Below are 15,842 nucleotides of genomic sequence, written 5' to 3'. Positions count from 1 at the left end.
GGGGGCTGGACTTCGGTGCTGGAGCTGCTCAGGGTTAGGGCTTCTCGAACCCCAAAGCACTCACTCGAGGATCCCTCAGCGGTCGTGCTGGATAAGCGTCGTGCAGTTCTGAAGATGGCCGGTCCCTCGAGGTCTCGTCACACCCACGGATCTCAGCTGGGCTGATGATGTAGGTAGAGGTCAGAGGTGCCAGGGAAGCCGGGTCTCGTCGTGCTGGTCGGTCGGATTCCGGAGGAAGGACGTGCAGCAAACCGCAGTGTTCTTAGATGGTGCCTGCGGGTGCAGGGTGACTACTCCTTAGTCACAAGGGAGAAATCGTAGAAAGTAGTGTCAGGATTGAAAGATGATCTAAATTGGAAGGGCGCCCGCTCCTATCTTTATACTAGGAAAAGGGGCTGGCACGCGACTAGGTCCTGCCTATGGGTGGGACCAGGAAGGGGGGTGGTTACACCCCTCTCCCATGCCGGACTTTCCCCAGGTCAGGGGCTGGTGTGCCCCTGGAACTGGTTCTAGCCGGCCTATGCATAGTGAGCACCGGGGTGCCACTTGCAGTCACCTTCCTCTAAAGCCCTGCCTACCCAAGATACACAAAACCCTGTCTGGGATGGTGCTAGCACCGCCCCTGACAGGGAACCCTTTGTCCAAGCCTCCCTCGCTGGAAGGACTCCCAGCAGCAGGAGGTCGGACTTGTGTCTGTGGTGGCAGCATCCATTTTGTGATGCTGAGGGTCGAGTTAACTTTAACCGGGGTTCACAGTTACATACATGTCGTGTCCCTCTAGAAGGGTGGAATGCTAACCCCGTCGCCAGAATTGGCGAGGGGTTAGTATTCCAATTCGTATGACACCTTACTCGACATGTTTTGATAAAGCGATACCAGAGCTGGCATGTAACCGCGAGGATTATAATGCACTTAAGAGTATATGGTACGCGTTATCATGGAACAGCTATTGGGACTTAGTTCCGCAAGCTGCAAACGGGCTCAGCTCATGCCAGAGCACAATCTCACATAATTCCAAGCACTCTGCCTTCAGGATTGTCAAGGCCTGCCATAGGAGTGACTGATAGGAATCTATGTGTCCATTTTAGGGTTAGATATAGGTATACTATATCTAAAGCAAAGGGTGAGTACACCACCTTGCCCCAGCTGTCGTGCAGCCAGTTGTGTCAGATTTAGATGGCCAGCCAGGGGTGGCATAATACATGCTGCAGCCCCTGGGTACACCTATGCCCCGAGTTACAGGGTCTGATAAGGTGGCCCAGTACCAATTGGTAAATGCACCTAAGGTACACGTGTCAATTTAGTGAGAGAACAGCTAGGCTGTGGGTCTGATTAGCAGGCCCACAGCCAGGGAAGTCGTAAACCAGTGAAGCAAAAAGCAAAAATCTATGGTGATCATAGGATTGCAGACCCTACTCTCCTACATTCTGGATTTTCAGTTTTTTGTATTACATCTATACATGTGTAGATCTAGAACGTCAAAGGACTGCAGGTGCACAGAAGGCTGCATGTTTGGATCTATAGAAATCCTACAGATAAATACGATGCCATTATTATTTGAAACAATTCAAAACCAAAATTGAGAAAAAAAACACTTGCCTGTCACAGAGGGCTAAATCCTGGCTCCTACCGGCCTTAACAAACATCATCTTTGCACTGAAAATCAGATTTTTCATGATGTCTATGAGTAGCCTGCTGTCCATTTCTGGGTTGTTCAGAGCTCGAGACAAGACACAGCTGTGGTGTATCAGTAGGTGACCACAAGCGATGCTATCACAGTGAAGACTTAAAATGGCAATGCATAAGGACGCACTTGGAGCCTGGAGAGGAGACAAAAAACATGAAGTGGCCTCAGCTAGTTAGTGTCATGAAGTAGCAACAATACAGAACACTAAGTAATTCAAATTGAACTTTACGTTTTAACGCATTAAGCTCCCTTGTGGAAGTAAAGGGCTGTTGAGGAGAGATTAGGGTGACAGAGGGTGCCAGAAGCAACAAAGAAGGAAAGGAACAGAAAGAGGATGCAGTGATCATGTATGGGCCTACATCACTGATGTTCTTAACTCACTTGGTGTGGACAAAGAGGAAAGTGTGGGTGACAATGCAAAGAAAAGTTATTCTTACAGCCTGTAGTAAGGGTACTGTTACTCAGGAGGCACCCCATAAAATAACCCTAAACATCCTGGTACTCCATGCTTCACATCAAATTCTGTGCTCTTGGTATGATCTACATCACAATAAAATGAAAGTGTAAGCCTTGGAATGCACTATTTCTAGTTCCCACTAGTGGAAATTGTGGGAAAATATATCCTTTGATGTGAGAACATCCACCCCCAGAGATCGAACCATAAAACTTAAACCAATTTTTGTTATGTATAGGTACCCTACCTGGTATCATATTTTGGCATTTTTGACATTTGACATTTGAAAAGCCAAAAGTAATATTAATGATGCAGCATGTGTTTAACTCTCTGCACACACAAGTACATTTTCTCACTCTTGATTTATTCTTCAATACTTTCAGGGGACAACATTCTTTCTAGATTGCAATTATTTATTTTTTGGAGCAGTTAAGCATGAATCAAACCTCTTCAAGCTTCAAAGAGCTGTATAGGGCATTGGAATAAAATTGCAAAGAAGATCTAACAATACATAATGGCGCACTCCGCAAATTTCTCGTCAACTGGTTGTTCAACACCTCTGAACAAACACAACATGACTCCTGAGCATCAATATATGTGCAGAGCATATAACTTTCGGATCAAACAAGATCTGAGGCCATTAGGGAATCCTATAAAACCAATACAGGTCTACAGGGCCACATGTGTTACAGGTAAAACATATAACAAATTAACAATGTAACACATTAGTTCTGCCCATATAGGTACACAATATCCATCTGGCATTACAGACCTTTCAAAACCAACTACTTTGAGGGGTGAACAGTAGACTACTAATATGTGATTGTTCACTTTTAATACTGGTAGATTCCTACAAAACAAAATTGTTGTAAAACATCTGTGGAGCCCAATAGCCTAACAACTGTCCAAACCAAATTAAAGGGGAGATTAGCAGACAAATTTGCTAGGGAGTTATGGGCCATGCTTGAATTCTCAGAGTCCTTTAACACAATCTAGGTGTGCCAATTGCTGGGCTCAATGTGGCATTTGACCTTGGATTTCCTTTTATACAGCAGTCAGGAATGTCTTTGTTATGTACAGTTGTTTTTGTCTTACATAGAATCAAAGAAGACACTACTTCAGGGTGTTTTACAAACATGGCGTGATTCGAAGCTGAATAAGAAAACAAGTTACTTACCTGTAACTTTGGTTCCCCAGTATTGGTAACTTTCATAGATTCCCATGCTTTGTATCATTCCCCGTCGTCGGAGTCGTCGGACTGGGAGTCTCGGTAATAAAAAATATCATAGTAGTAGGTACAAAAGAGAAAGGAAAGGCCTAGGCCTCATTCCCTTTTGTAACATATCAGCCTCTTTTTGTAAACGAGACCAAACTCTAGGCGTCAGCCATTCAGAAGAGCCTCACCCTTAGAACCTTCCTGAAGGAACCACAGAGCCTCAGATTTTCGTAGCCGTAGTGTGCTAGACACCATACTTGCTGAAGGCTGAGCTTTCCCCGGGGAGGTGGGTGGGCGCATGGGAATCTATGAAAGTTACCAATACTGGGGAACCAAAGTTACAGGTAAGTAACTTGTTTTCTTGTCCCAGTATTGGAACTTTCATAGATTCCCATGCTTTGTATCAGAATAGCAAGCAGTAAACACCATAAACACATTTTGTAAAGCAGTACATCATAACATTAGCAAGAAAAGTACAAAATGTGTCACCCATGGAAGGTGGGATAGGAAGGAAAGCTCACCCATCACTTGAAGAGGTTTCTCAGGACAGCCTGGCCCACAGCCGCGTCATCCTGCTGCAATGACTCTAAGCAATAATGCTTAGTGAACGTGTGCACGCTGCTCCAGGTAGCAGCCCTGCAGATGTCCTTGACATGTACTCCCGCAAAGAGGGCCGTAGAAGAAGCCACTGATCTCGTCGAGTGAGCACGGATCCTGCCCACTAGAGGTTTCCCTGCTAACTTGTGGCAATGCAGAATGGCACTTGAAATCCATCTCGAGATCACCTGTTTGGACAGAGGGAGGCCCTTGTTTGGACCGCCGCAAGCAATGAATAATTGCGAAGATTTTCCAAAGTCTTTGGTGCGGTCTATGTAGAACTTTAGACAGCGTTGCAAATCCAGAGTGTGCAATGTCTTTTCTGCTGGAGTGACTGGGTTCGGAAAAAATGTCTTTAGGATGACAGGCTCATTTAGGTGAAAGTCAGTGGGGACCTTGGGAATGAACCTTGGGTTCGTCCTTAAGATGGTAGTGTTCCTTTTGAATTGCAAAAACGGTTCTTGGATAGTTAGGGCTTGTAACTCCCCCACTCGCCTCGCTGATGTGAGGGCCAAGAGCAGAGCTAACTTCCATGATAAGAATTTTAGGTCTGAGCGGTGAATCGGCTCAAAAGGTCCCTTCATTAGTTGAGCCAGGACTAAGTTTAGATGCCATGTCGGAGGAGGAGATCGCACTGGCGGATAGACCCTAAACAGGCCTTTGAGGAATTGCTTGACAATTCTTGCAGACCACAACGAAGGACCAGACTTAGCTAGCGAGAGTAGGTAAGGTAGGAGCTGATGAGGTTTTGACGTGAAAGGATCAATCTTTTCTTTTTTGCACCAAATACAAAATCTTTTCCACTTCAATCTGTATGTTTTGTTTGTGGATGGAGCCCTTGCCTGAGAGAGGATGTCTTTGACCTCATTGGAAAGAGGGACATTCATGTATTCTCGCTGGTCAGGAGCCATGCAGTCAGGTGTAACGACCTTGGGTCTGGATGCCAAACTTGTCCTCCGGACATTGCCAGGAGATCAGGAACATCCTCTAGCTTTATCGGAGGTACTAGCGATAGCAGGTGTAGCTCGGTGTACCAGAATTGTCTTGGCCATGCCGGGGCTATCAGGATGAGCTCGCATGGTTCCGTCCTCATTTTCCTGATGAGTCGAGGAAGTAGGGGAATCGGTGGAAATGCATAGAGAAACCTCCCCGTCCAGGCTATCGATAGGGCATTGCCTTGGTGATGGAACCTGCTGGCGTAGGCTCGACACTTTCTGTTGGTGGGCGTTGCAAAAAGTCCACCTCTGGTGTGCTCCATTTTTGAAAGAGTAGATCTAGAACTTGTTGTTTCAGCTCCCACTCGTGACTGACTGAGGCGAGCCTGCTCAGCCTGTCTGCGCCCTCGTTGAGCACTCCTGGTAAGTGCTCCGCCTTTAGAGAAATTCCGTGAAGAATTGTCCATTCCAGAATCTGTTGAGCCTCTCGCGACAAGGGGAGTGACCTCGTCCCTCCTTCCTTGTTCACATAATGCATAGCCGTGGTGTTGTCCGTCCTGACTAGCACCTGTGAACCCTGGAGACGCGGAAGAAAGGCTTGAAGGGCTAGCCTGATCGCTCTCAGCTCCAACAGGTTGATGTGTAGCTTTTTGTCGCTTGGAGACCAATGGCCGCTGACCTGCAGGTCCTGCATCACTGCTCCCCATCCCTCCAATGACGCATCCGTCGTCAGTATGTGAGGCGATGGAACGCTTGCGAAGGATAGACCTTGGCATAAGTTTTGTTGATTCGACCACCAAAGCACTGCCTCCTTCATTTCCCGAGTGACCACTACTTTGTCGTCGAACGATCCGTGCACTTGTTGCCACTGGAGGTCCAGTTGCTCCTGCAGGGGGCGCATCCGGAGCTTGCAATGCGGGATCAGGGGAATACAGGATGACATCACCCCCAACAGCGACTTATAGCTGAGTACAGAAAGACACTTTTTTCTTTGAAGGTTTCCTGCTAATCTTTGCAGTTTCTGTATCCTTTCCTGAGTAGGAAATGCCTTTGAAAGCCGCGAATCCAACATCGCTCCCAGGAACCGCGCTGTCCGTGACGGCAGCAGCGTGGATTTCTCCCTGTTCAAGGTGAGACCCAGATTTTGGAACAGAGTGGTGCAAGCCTGCACCGCGTCCAGCGGTAATGCTCTGGTCGGGGCCTTCAGTAACCAATCGTCCAGGTAAGGGAAGACCTGGAAGTGGTTTTTTCTCAGAAATGCTGCTACAGGTGCCAGCACCTTCGTAAAAATCCTTGGAGCAGAGCGAAGGCCGAACGGCAAGACTCTGAACTGAAAATGGCTCTTGGCTACTGTGAAGCGTAGGAACCTTCTGTGCGCTGGGTGAATCGGGACATGGAAGTACGCATCCTCCAGATCGAGTGTGGCCATATAATCCCCCGGGTTAACCATCTTTAAAACATCCTGTAGGGATACCATCCTGAAGGATAAGGAGATGAGATAGGCATTTAGCTCCCTGAGGTCCAGGATGTGACGCCATTTCTCCTGCGTTTTTCTCACCAGGAAGAACCTGGAATAGAAGCCCTGGCCCCGTTGATTGGAGGGGACCGGTTCTATCGCTCCTTTGCGGAGCATCTGTTGTATCTCTAGCCGTAGGAGATGCAGATGTTTTGATGGGATGGCTGATGGGGGTCTGGGTGGAGGGACTTCCGTAAACTCCAAAGTATGTCCTCGTTTGATGATGTTGAGCACCCAACGGTCCGATGTAATTTGGGACCAGTTCAGAAGAAATTTTGACACCCTGCCTCCAACTGATGATCTCTTGGAGGAGGGAGCAGTAGGCAGAGCCAGGAGGCTGCTATTGGCGTTTGGACGAGTCTCGTCCACGGGCAGCTTGCTTGCCTTTATTGTAAGGCCGTGAATAACCAGAGGACTGGCCCTGTCTCTGTTGGTAGGACTGGCGGCTTGGCTGGTATCCAGAGCTGTTCGAAGAATAGCGCTGTTGTTGGAATGCGCCCCTGTAAGTGCCACCTCTGCCTCTTGTGCCCCTAAAAGGAGCTTTGAGGTACTGGAGCGTTCCCAGCGACCTAGCTGTCTCCGTGTCCTTTTTGATGTCCTGAAGCATGTCGATCAATTTGCCGAAGAGTGCCTCGCCGTCAAAAGGTAGATCAAGAACCTTATTTTGGATTTCTGGCCTAAACCAAGTCGCTTTTAGCCACCCCTGGCGTCTTAACACTGTCGCTCCTGCCAAAGCCCTAAAGGACGTTGTGGCAATGTCCATGGCACAGTCTATGATCTCCATGGAGACCGCTTCACCTTCTTGCAAGGTCTTCTTGGCTTCCAGCCCTGATTCTGGTGGAAGTTGATCCAAATAGGGAGCCATATCGCACCACAACTGGCGATCATATCGTCCCAATATTGCCAAAGCATTGGCGGCGCGAACCAGAAGGCTAGCAATGGATGAAAATCTCTTGCCTGTGCTATCCAACCGCCGTCCATCTTTGTCAGGAGGGGCCGTCAAGGGAGCAGAAGGTTTCCGTGACTTCCTTTGTGCTGCCTGTGAAATTACAGAGTCCGGCTTGGGATGACCTGTCAGGGCAGCCGGTCCATCGTCCGGCGCTTTATACTTTTTGTCAAGGCGCGGCAGCACAGGGACCACCGTCGCTGGGTTATTCATGGTCTTCAAACTCTCCTCCCATAGATGTTCCACAATCGGAATGGACCTCGTAGTCTTGCGATGTGTGTCTTTAAAATCGTACAAGAAACAGTCTGTGGTTTGTGCAGGCAATACCAACTTAAATCGGCCGGCTGCACGTTCCATCAGTTGGTGAAAACTGCCGATGACAGCAGGAGGAGAATCACCTAGGTCCTGGTGTGGTGAAGCTTGATCCGGGTGGATGTAGTCATTGTATTCATCCCCTTCCTGATCCGAGTCTTGATTATTACCGGATGACCCATCCGTATCATTATCATGATCCCCATCCGGATCATCTGTTGGTTCAGACGTAGCCTGGGGCACTGGCCGCTGTGGTTGAGGAGGAGTCTGTACCGGGTGTACAGGTGGGACAACTGAAGAGTGGTCCTTCACTGGTGTTGACGGAGTAGACCTTCTCGGCGCTGGGCGCTCGGCTTTGGATTTATAGTCTTGCAACATTTTGTGCAGGTCATGTGGGAAGGACGTCGGGACTGAAACCATGTCTTGTGATTCATATTCCCTTGGGAGGTCTGTTTGTGGGTAGTCACTTCCACCTTGTTCATATGCCTCCTCTGAGTCCGTCTCTTGACTTTTAATGAGAAGCTGAGATGGGCTATTCGCATAATCAAAGCCATCCTGACCGTCTCCCTCAGAGTCCTCCTGGTCTAGCAACATCGTGGGAGGTAATGAGGTCACCCTCCTTGGGGATGTCATTTCAGGCGTGATCCTTGTGAGGGAAATCGTCACCCTTCTCTCTGCAGCCAGTATTGTTGGTTGGTCCGTCGACGCTGGTGAAATCCTCATCGACGAGATAGGAATAGTAGATGTCGTCGTCGACGCCACCGACGACGAGCCCGCCGTCGATGTAGAAATTGTGGTCGTCGTCGAAGCACTCGTCGACGACATGATCGTCGTCGACGCCGTCGACGTTGTCGTCGGTACTGCCGTCGTCGACACCGCCGTCGACGACGATGGTTTCTTCGTCGACGATGTCTTCGTCTTCGTCGAGGATGTCGTCGGCATAGTTCCCGTCGACACCGTAGTCGTCGAGCTCTTCTTCGACGACGACGGAGCTTTCGTCGTCGACGCTCCCGTCGACGAGCCCGCCGACGGGACCAATTGGATCTTGGGCTTCATTTTCGTCGTCGACGGAGCCACCGTCGACGAAGTCTTCGTCGTAGAGGACTTGGAACTCCTCTCTGAAGAGTGTGATGAGAGTTTCTTGAAGGCTGGGTCTATCTTCTCACCCTTAGGAGGCGAAACCAGTTCTGCCTTGCCCGACCCACTGTGGTGGGGGGAACCTCCTGAACGCCGGCCATCAGACTCCCTGGGGGTCTTCTTTGAAGCCTTAGAGGGGCGCCCAGTAGGGGAAGATGGGGAACCTCTACCCCTTTTCACTGACCTTCTAGAAGAAGCACAGGACACCGATTCCTCTCATCACTGGAAACTCCATGTTTCCTTTCTTTCTGCCTCTGCAACCATGTAAGAAGCCTTCCAGCCCGATCTCTCAAGGTTTTGGTGGAGAGAGTGCGGCAAATCTTACAGGCCTCTGCCTTGTGATCTGGATACAGGCAGTAGATGCAATCCTTGTGTTTGTCTTCCACAAACAGCCTTTTCTTCCCACAGGTGGAACAGGGTTTGAAAAGGGCTTTTTTCATCTCAACCTCAGACATTTTGATGAAGAAAGAGTTTCCTGAAGAAATCTGAAGGAAATTCTGAAGAAATATCTGTAGAAATGCGCTTTAAAGAGTAGAAATAGAGCAGAGCTCAATGGAGACTCCCTAGCACAACGTGCGGTAGAAAATCTGAGGCTCTGAGGTTCCTTCAGGAAGGTTCTAAGGGTGAGGCTCTTCTGATTGGCTGATGCCTAGAGTTTGGTCTCTTTTACAAACTCCCAGTCCGACGACGGGGAATGATACAAAGCATGGGAATCTATGAAAGTTCCAATACTGGGACAATGATTGGATCATTATTTTAGCACAGTTTCGTGTGATACAAGTTAACAGACTCATTATAACACCTCTCTCAGAGTTCACAAGTGTTGTGGACGGTAAGCCCAAATTAAAAAAGTTATACAGGCATAAGGGTTGCCCTGCAATGTATATGCAAGATATCCATAGGGATTTTGGATCTTGGTTTTGAACATTTTGTCAATCAATTATTAATGATAACTGATTTTGAGGAACATTAGACTAAACGAACAGCTAGAGTGAGACATCTGTTTAATCCAATGATCTGTATTTTGACTGCACATGGTTGTGTATCTTAAGTCACACTCAAATGATAAGAAAATAACTTTTTAAAAGCATTTATTCTCACCAGTTAAATACCTTTTATTGAACATGTGGAGAGGTACATTACTTTATAAGTGATATTCTCACCAGCAATTGTTCTCACATGCTGGCTTTATCGTGGCCAGTAAAATGAACTTAATTAATACTTTAAAAGCAATCCAAACATTACGTTTCTGTCCTCAACTCTTGCACCAATAGCAAACTCAATATACTGTTGCACCCACTTCTCAACACTCTGTTGCAGCAAGGAGTTTTAGCACTACACATACATACAGAATATTTAACATGCTCCATCATTTCTTGAACATCTTTCCTCCCTCACCTGCTCATAGTAAAATTCGCTCCGCTCTATATCATTCTCTTCCTCCTTCAGAGACAGTCGCCACTGCAGCTCGGACATTTTTGATAGCTGGAGCACAGCTGCCAAATCCAAACAGTCATCGTCATCTTCAGCCGAAGAGAGATCAGAAAAAATACAGAATAAATCATAAGGCAGTAGGATTCAATCCAGGGCCGGCTTTAGCACTGGTGGCACCCTATGTGACAATGTTTGTTGGCGCCCTTCAATGATCACCTTTGCCACGGATTCCCTCACTATCACCCTTTAACAATACCCCTCAAGTTTCCATAACCATGCACTCTCGCAGATGCATTTAATTAGTTTTACAGCAACAATCATACCAGTATAGGGTGTTGGAGCTCTTTACATCACACACTTTACACAGAGACAATGAATCATAGGTGTGTAAATCAGTGTATAGGAAATATTACATAAGATAGAGGACTACATGGTGTAGGAGTCACATGTCATCCATACTGGTAGGCAGTATAGTTTGAGTTCTTGGTCTGGATAAGCACAAACTCAGAATTTAAAAACATAACACCATGGTTGGGGTTTCTCTTTAATAATTAAGAATTAATCTTGTACCCAAATTAACCCTTTATACAACAATAGGATAATGAAAGACTGGGGGAAGAAAATAATAACACGCTAATCTATATCTTGCAGTTAGCATGCAGCTTTTTGATGACAGTTAATAGCTCAGTGTTCTATATTAGGATTTTAACTTATAAACTTCAAGTAACAACAGGATCTCTCTGAAACAAGCAGTAACCCACTGAACTATTTACATTATATGCACTTTGTGTTCTTAACAGCAGGGATGTTAACCCTCTGCGCTACTTCTCAATTCTCAAGTCATAACCTTCACTAGACAAAACTCCATACCCCCCCCAGAAAGAACATTAATCACCGGAGTAGCTTGACATTTTTTATTGTTGCCTAACAATTGTTGGAGGCAAGGACCGCGGCAGCAGGAGCTTTAAAAACCATAATGGACTTGCAAACATGGCATCCCACGAAGTCTGCGCCCAGCGCTGTGGCACCAGTCTGACCGGCCTGGATCCAATGTAGAATATCTCCCACAAACATTTGTTCATAATTTGACAAGCCATGCTAGCATAAATGTTTGATCCAAGACCAAACTGCTCAATACGAATTGTATTCAATTTCACTCTGGTGGGTAGGGACAACACCTGCACTTCTTATATCATGATTCTGGCACATATATTTGCTTTATCTATGACCTCACCTAACTTCTTAACTGTGCATGACAGCCACACTACAAAGCCAAAAAGTACAAAAAACACAAAAGTCATATTAAAACCACACCCTCTGATCCTTATGTGTCCATCATAGGAGACTTTAGGCATTGTGGCACGAGCACATTACAACTGAGTAAATACTCAATTGGCGCTTTCAAGGCAGGAAATATGCCATGTTGTAGACAAAGGATGACTGGACTGTAAAATTTGGATATTCAATGGGCAAGTTAATACCCAAGATTTCAGAAGCATACGAATTCACTAAACAAAGGAAAAATGAGTAGTGCTGAATATAAAAGGCCATCAAATATTATCCATCTAATATCCAAGCCTCCTCCAAAGTCTTCTTCACATAATTGCTGTTTCCCACCTAGTCAACAAATTAAAATCAATGTAATATTGTGTGGAGAGTTAGTAAAGGATCAAGAGGCCCAAGCATTCTAAATAACCCTGAAGATGCAGGAACGGTTAAGAGACGTTTGTCCAGTTGGTATGCATCACTCACCTTCTGTCTGACCACCATCATCTTCAGTAGAGCTGTCAAAAATACAGTGAGTGTCGATTATAGATTTTGCTTACATATCTCACTTGAAACTTTCACTGCAGGACAAGGTCAGTAATATTTGTCATAAGGGAGTTAAAGAGCACACCTGGAAACAATCAATTTACTATTTGCATGTCAGCAAATACTGAATACCCCTCAAAGGGAACAAAACAAACCAAAAAAAGAAATAAAAAAAAGAACATGCAATTTCCATTCATCCTAACAAAGACTGACAGCATATAACACTGAATAGGTATTGACCAGACACAATTTACAAGGTTACATATCATAATATATAAGATAACAACCCACTCTTGACGAGGAAGTCAAAAGATGGATAACATTAGAAGATTCTGCATAGTAGAGCTAAACTCACTCTCTCTGGATCCCCATGCAAATGAAACACCGTATTTCATTATGAGGATAAATAACAAGCAAAATCAGAGTTTGAAGAAACATTTTGGGTTTTTGTTTGCCAAATAGACTCAGTTATATTATATTCCCAAATGTCTTTTGATCTTATAGCGTGGTGTACAAAACCTTGCAAACAGTTTTGGGGCATTTATTCTTGACCCGTTCAGCATAGCATGGGGTTCCTGCATATACATCCACAAAACATACCTGGGTAATCGTAGTGTCATATAACAACCATAGATTGAGGGTCCAAGGGAAAGGATTTAAAGAACCACGAGGTGAAGATTCCCCAATATTATGATACACACACTAAGTCAGCTCGAGTCTTAGTAATCGTAGTGTCAACCTAGCAAATCTCATCACCTGCCGGGCAACTGTCTCAAAAGAGCATGTTTGGCGCCACTAGAGAGATGAATTCTAGTAATTTTGCGTTTACCATCCAAGGTATTAGTCCAAAACAGTGGGCATGATCATACTATATGATGAAAGGTGGCGGTGGCATTAAGAGATCTGCACCTTGAGCAGTTGAAAGTCAATGGAGAGTAAATTATAGGGGATTGTTAGCTCTTGCAAATATAAGCATTGCATCATCTAAAATCTCACATTCATAAATTCTGATTTACAGTGCATACACACATCCCACCACGGAGCACTGTGAATGTCGACACCAGGCTGACTTATTTTCCTCACTCTGAAAGGGAAGAGGGCTACCATGTTCCAGTAGAAGAATATTCATTTTGCTTACTTGATGACATCCACCCATATCTGCAAACAAAGTGTAACAAGCATTTACAATGCAATAGGTCTCGCAGCATTAAAGTTAGAGTTATTGGCATTGTGTATGACAATGCGTTGCATAAAATTTTTAGCAAACTTTGAATTGGTGAGCAGTGAGAGTGTGCAAGAGTATGCTGTTCTTGAAAGCAGTGTGGTAGAGAGTGCAGGAATTTGGGTGACCTGAGCAATGTGGATGATGCGCCTCACGCACGGGGCTGACACAGTTATTATTCACACAGCTCTGATGATGCACCTTAGGCACTGGCTCACAGCTGTTGTTCACACAGCTCTGATGATGCACCTCACGCACGGGCTCACAGCTGTTGTTCACACAGCTCTGATGATGCACCTCACGCACGGGGCTGACAAAGTTATTATTTATACAGCTCTGATGATGCACCTCAGGCACGGGCTCACAGCTGTTATTATTCACACAGCTCTGATGATGCACCTCACGAACGGGGCTGACGCAGTTATTATTAACAAAGCACTGATGCACCTTAGGCACGGACTCACAGCTGTTATTATTCACACAGCTCTGAAGATGCATCTCCGGCATGGGCTCACAGCTGTTATTATTCACACATCTCTGATGATGCACCTCACGCACGGGCTCACAGCTCACAGATATTATTATTCACACAGCTCTGATTAGTTTATGCCTTCACCGTCCCGCTGACTACGAGCGGCGAACGAATGTAGCGGCGAACGGCAATCTTTTTTTTTTAATCTCCTTCCCTATCCCGCCCTCCTGACTCCTCCCACCACCGCGTCACAGCCTATTTAGGCTCCGCCCACTTCCCCTCGCGCGTCGTCTAAAGCCCTGTGGCAGAGGGCTTCGCGCTGAGCGCTGGAAAAGCACTTTTTGTTTTTAATAACTTGCCTAACTTGCTCTGCTGATCGCTAGCAGCCTCTTAGTTTATGCCTTCACCGTCCCGCTGACTACGAGCGGCGAACGGCAATCTTCTTTTTTTAATCTCCTTCCCTATCCCGCCCTCCTGACTCCTCCCACCACCGCGTCACAGCCTATTTAGGCTCCGCCCACTTCCCCTCGCGCGTCGTCTAAAGCCCTAGGGCAGAGGGCTTCGCGCTGAGCGCTGGAAAAGCACTTTTTGTTTTTAATAACTTGCCTAACTTGCTCTGCTGATCGCTAGCAGCCTCTTAGTTTATGCCTTCACCGTCCCGCTGACTACGAGCGGCGAACGGCAATCTTCTTTTTTTAATCTCCTTCCCTATCCCGCCCTCCTGACTCCTCCCACCACCGCGTCACAGCCTATTTAGGCTCCGCCCACTTCCCCTCGCGCGTCGTCTAAAGCCCTGTGGCAGAGGGCTTCGCGCTGAGCGCTGGAAAAGCACTTTTTGTTTTTAATAACTTGCCTAACTTGCTCTGCTGATCGCTAGCAGCCTCTTAGTTTATGCCTTCACCGTCCCGCTGACTACGAGCGGCGAACGGCAATCTTCTTTTTTTAATCTCCTTCCCTATCCCGCCCTCCTGACTCCTCCCACCACCGCGTCACAGCCTATTTAGGCTCCGCCCACTTCCCCTCGCGCGTCGTCTAAAGCCCTGTGGCAGAGGGCTTTGCGCTGAGCGCTGGAAAAGCACTTTTTGTTTTTAATAACTTGCCTAACTTGCTCTGCTGATCGCTAGCAGCCTCTTAGTTTATGCCTTCACCGTCCCACTGACTACGAGCGGCGAACGGCAATCTTCTTTTTTTAATCTCCTTCCCTATCCCGCCCTCCTGACTCCTCCCACCACCGCGTCACAGCCTATATAGACGTCCCTCATGCGTCAGCGCAGCGGACAAGCGCAGCGGGCGCGACGTAGGCGCGCCGGAGTCGCGCCAGAGTTAAGCCCGTCGGCGCCCGTCCGCGGCAGACCGGGGCTAGGGGCCACCACCCCTGGTCCTCTCATCCAATACTCTTCCGCTGACTTGATTCTACTCCAAGGCCATTGGCCCCTTGATCCTTGTACTACTCATAGGATTACCCATTTGGGCTGCTACTCTCCCTGTCATGCCTGCCCTTCTGGCTGCCCTCCTCCGCTCACGTCGCCGCCGGCCTTCGTCTCATCTACCATTTCTGATTCCTATTCCCCCCCTCTATCTATCACCTTACTTTATACTAGGTCCGCCATTAAACACCACCAGGAACTTTTTATCCTTTTAGACACTGATAAACCCGATCTCCTGTTGCTGACAGAAACGTGGTTTTCGGAAGCCTCCCTTCCATCTCTATTGGCTGCCCTCCCCTCGTCTTACTACGCTATCCGTGCCGACCGTCCGGCCGGGAAAACGGGTGGAGGTGTTGCTCTCATTGCTCGTTCTGATCTCCAGTTCCAAGTCCTCCCCTCACCTTCCCTGGTAGGAATTGACTATCTGGTGGCTCGCTCTACCTCCCTTTCCCCTCACTTAGCCATTGTGCTTGTCTACCGTCCTCCCCAACCAACTCCTTCTTTCCTCCCGGCCTTCCAAGATCTACTTGGCACCCTGGCAGTCAACTATGCCTCAGCTTTAGTCCTCGGGGACTTTAACTATTGGCCCTCGGACCCCAAGGAATGTGCCTCATCAAAGGACTTTTCCGAAACCCTTCTCTCTCTTAATTTCACCTCCTTTGTTCACACCCCTAC

At 47.1% G+C, this 15,842-nt stretch overlaps 1 protein-coding gene across 3 annotated transcripts in view; it reads right to left on the bottom strand.

The window, feature by feature from the left end:
* Positions 1-15,842, bottom strand: part of ZFYVE26 (zinc finger FYVE-type containing 26) — a 710,441-nt gene that overhangs the window by 215,024 nt on the left and 479,575 nt on the right. For all 3 annotated transcript variants that reach the window (XM_086937127.1, XM_086937129.1, XM_086937128.1), the window contains 3 exons: positions 11,987-12,018; positions 10,199-10,323; positions 1,600-1,820 (listed from right to left, as the gene is read on the bottom strand). In XM_086937127.1, the coding sequence (XP_086793253.1) occupies positions 1,600-1,820; positions 10,199-10,323; positions 11,987-12,018 (378 nt within the window). The remainder of the gene's footprint in view (positions 1-1,599; positions 1,821-10,198; positions 10,324-11,986; positions 12,019-15,842) is intronic.

The sequence above is a fragment of the Lissotriton vulgaris genome, chromosome 9, assembly GCF_964263255.1.
Source record: "Lissotriton vulgaris chromosome 9, aLisVul1.2, whole genome shotgun sequence".
NCBI classification, from domain to species: domain Eukaryota; kingdom Metazoa; phylum Chordata; class Amphibia; order Caudata; family Salamandridae; genus Lissotriton; species Lissotriton vulgaris.
This window is presented reverse-complemented; position numbering and strand designations above follow the sequence as displayed.